Raw genomic sequence first — 2,178 nt, 5'->3', positions numbered from 1 at the left:
GCAGAGGCACGTATTGCCCGGAACGCGGGTGATTTCCGACTGCTGGAAGGCATATTTCAGACTGGCCGATTGGGGGTTCGAGCATCAGACCGTAAACCACTCGAAGAATTTCGTCGACCCCATTACTGGAGCGCACACGCAGTCGATCGAGAGGCAATGGAGGTCGGTCAAAGACAAAAATCGCCACCGACACGGGACCCATCGTCACACCGTGGATTCGTACCTCGCGGAACACCTTTGGCGTGCTTCCCTCAAGGCGAGGGATCCCTTCGAAGCGATACTTTCTCTTTTAGCAAGCAAGCAATCGCCACAATAAATTCGAAAGGTCCATTCTAAACTTATATTGCTGTGTTTTCACTTGATTCACTTGATTTGACCGCCTAAGCATTCAGAAATGTAATCTGGATGAAGAAGTGCTCAAATCCGCGTAAGGATTCGGCGCCGCGCCGATTTTAGACGCCATTTTGGCGACTTGAGCGTTGGCCCGCCAAAGACCGAAGTACCGTGAATTTTGATTTGTGCGCGCGCACACGCATCCGAACGAGAGACGAGGAAGATATTCTAACGGCATCTCAAGTTTAGCGGTTGACTTTATTCGCACGTGGTTCATACTCCGAATCAGGCGTGCGTAGTCTGGATCGCCGTGTTGTAAGGTGTCTCATTCAATCCCTGAGTGAACTTCACATCAGTTCCGAAGATGTTTGACGGTGACTTCAGTCCATCAACATCGCGGACCGGTGACGATTATGACGAATTCGACGATCTGAATTCGCTCGGAGAAAAAGCTACATCGTCGAGATTCCAAGATGAAAATCAACCACCGAAAGCGACGAAAAAGCGAGGCAAGTTCATTTCCATAGCTCATCATGGAATTCACTTGATGTTTGTCGATATGCAGTCCAAAAATCGTCACCTCAAAACTTCAGATCGAGAAAACAGAACGGCATTGATAACGAAGAAACCCAAGCTCTTTAAGAATTTGGAGATGGGTAAACACGGCGGCATAGTTCATGGCAGAGTACTGTCGAAATCCAATGTGAAAAATTGGCAGACGAACGGAAAAGATGGGCAATTGTGTTCGTTCGTCATGGAAGATAGTTCAGGCTCGGTTCAAGTCGTGGCTTCAGGGGAACGATGCGTACCGATTCATGATGAAATCCAAGTTGGGAAGTGACGAATCAACGCCTTCAATTTACACGAGAGCAACGCATTGTTCAACAAGACGAATAACCCAGTTGAAATTCATTTGACCAAGGTAAAAAATTTGGAAAATATGACGTCGGATGCAAATGTGTGAAGCTGCTTCCTCTGTCATCTGTTATCTCTGAGGAATTGCGATGAATCAACAGCATATTGTTTACAGTTGAGTCAGATAAAAGCCATCCAAGGAAAAAATTTGCCGAAGACAACGATTGAAAGCATCACAATCGCCGAAATCCTTCATACAGAGCAAAACAAGCTGATTGATCTCATCGGAATCGTCTATGACATAGGGCCATCACAGAACCTGTCATGTAGGGACGGAATCGTTCGACAGAAATACAACGTAAAGATCGTTGACGACTCGCTTAAAGTCGTCAGTCTCGGAATATGGAAGAACTCGCACAATTTCGCGAATACAGAAGGCAAATGCCTTGCAATGAAAAACCTCATCGTCAGGGAATATGCCGGAAAGAAGGTCTTAGCTACGACGGACAGTACTGTCGTCAAACACGAACAGGATGATGTTAACATGAAACGATTGCAAAACTGGTGGATTCGCGAGGGCCAGTATGAGGAGTTCGAGGAGCTGGAAGTTCCCAAACAACTCGCTACTCCAACCCCAAACGGGGAGTGAGGTCGAAATTAATGCTTTCAGACCAACGAGTTCCACCTTTCGCTCGCGAGGGGACGCTTGAAGTTTGATTCCATGAACGAATCGCAAAGCAAGCGACTCAATGGAGATATTGATCCCAGCCTTTTCAACATAAGTTGAAAATCATGATGAAAGTTCGTAAGACCGAACTCAACAAAGCGACAGGAATTCAATTTGCAAGCCAGCGAATGAATCGCGCAGAGACACGGTCGATGGAATACCAGATTCCCAAGATAGGAATCAACAAACTGATATCGCGATTTCATCTCGGAATCCACGAGTAAAACTCGCCAATGGCGATGATCGGGCAACAAAGACATATG

At 46.4% G+C, this 2,178-nt stretch overlaps 2 protein-coding genes across 2 annotated transcripts in view; one reads left to right on the top strand and one right to left on the bottom strand.

The window, feature by feature from the left end:
• Positions 1–123, bottom strand: part of LOC100906973 (uncharacterized) — a 1,337-nt gene extending 1,214 nt beyond the window's left edge. Inside the window, exon 1 of the mRNA XM_003738801.3 lies at positions 91–123. Within this exon, the coding sequence (XP_003738849.3) occupies positions 91–123 (33 nt within the window). The remainder of the gene's footprint in view (positions 1–90) is intronic.
• A 574-nt stretch (positions 124–697) lies between these two features.
• Positions 698–1,837, top strand: LOC108865133 (replication factor A protein 1-like). Its single transcript, XM_029113120.1, has 4 exons — positions 698–842; positions 927–1,114; positions 1,202–1,255; positions 1,364–1,837. Exons 1-4 carry the CDS (start codon positions 698–700, stop codon positions 1,835–1,837), a joined length of 861 nt encoding a protein of 286 aa, XP_028968953.1.
• Positions 1,838–2,178: the final 341 nt, after the last annotated feature.

This window comes from Galendromus occidentalis, unplaced genomic scaffold (genome assembly GCF_000255335.2).
Source record: "Galendromus occidentalis unplaced genomic scaffold, Mocc_1.1 scf7180000076330, whole genome shotgun sequence".
In the NCBI taxonomy this organism is placed as follows: domain Eukaryota; kingdom Metazoa; phylum Arthropoda; class Arachnida; order Mesostigmata; family Phytoseiidae; genus Galendromus; species Galendromus occidentalis.
Note: the sequence above shows the minus strand (reverse complement) of the source record. Positions and strands in the feature narration are given on the sequence as shown.

What these genes read in the sequence shown, in the direction of transcription:
- LOC108865133 (XM_029113120.1), top strand. Translation starts at nt 698, where the DNA reads ATGTTTGACGGTGACTTCAGTCCATCAACATCGCGGACCGGTGACGAT. An exon ending in GAAAGCGACGAAAAAGCGAG is followed by an intron (nt 843 to 926) that starts GCAAGTTCATTT and finishes TCAAAACTTCAG; the next exon opens with ATCGAGAAAACAGAACGGCA. An exon ending in TTGAAATTCATTTGACCAAG is followed by an intron (nt 1,256 to 1,363) that starts GTAAAAAATTTG and finishes TATTGTTTACAG; the next exon opens with TTGAGTCAGATAAAAGCCAT.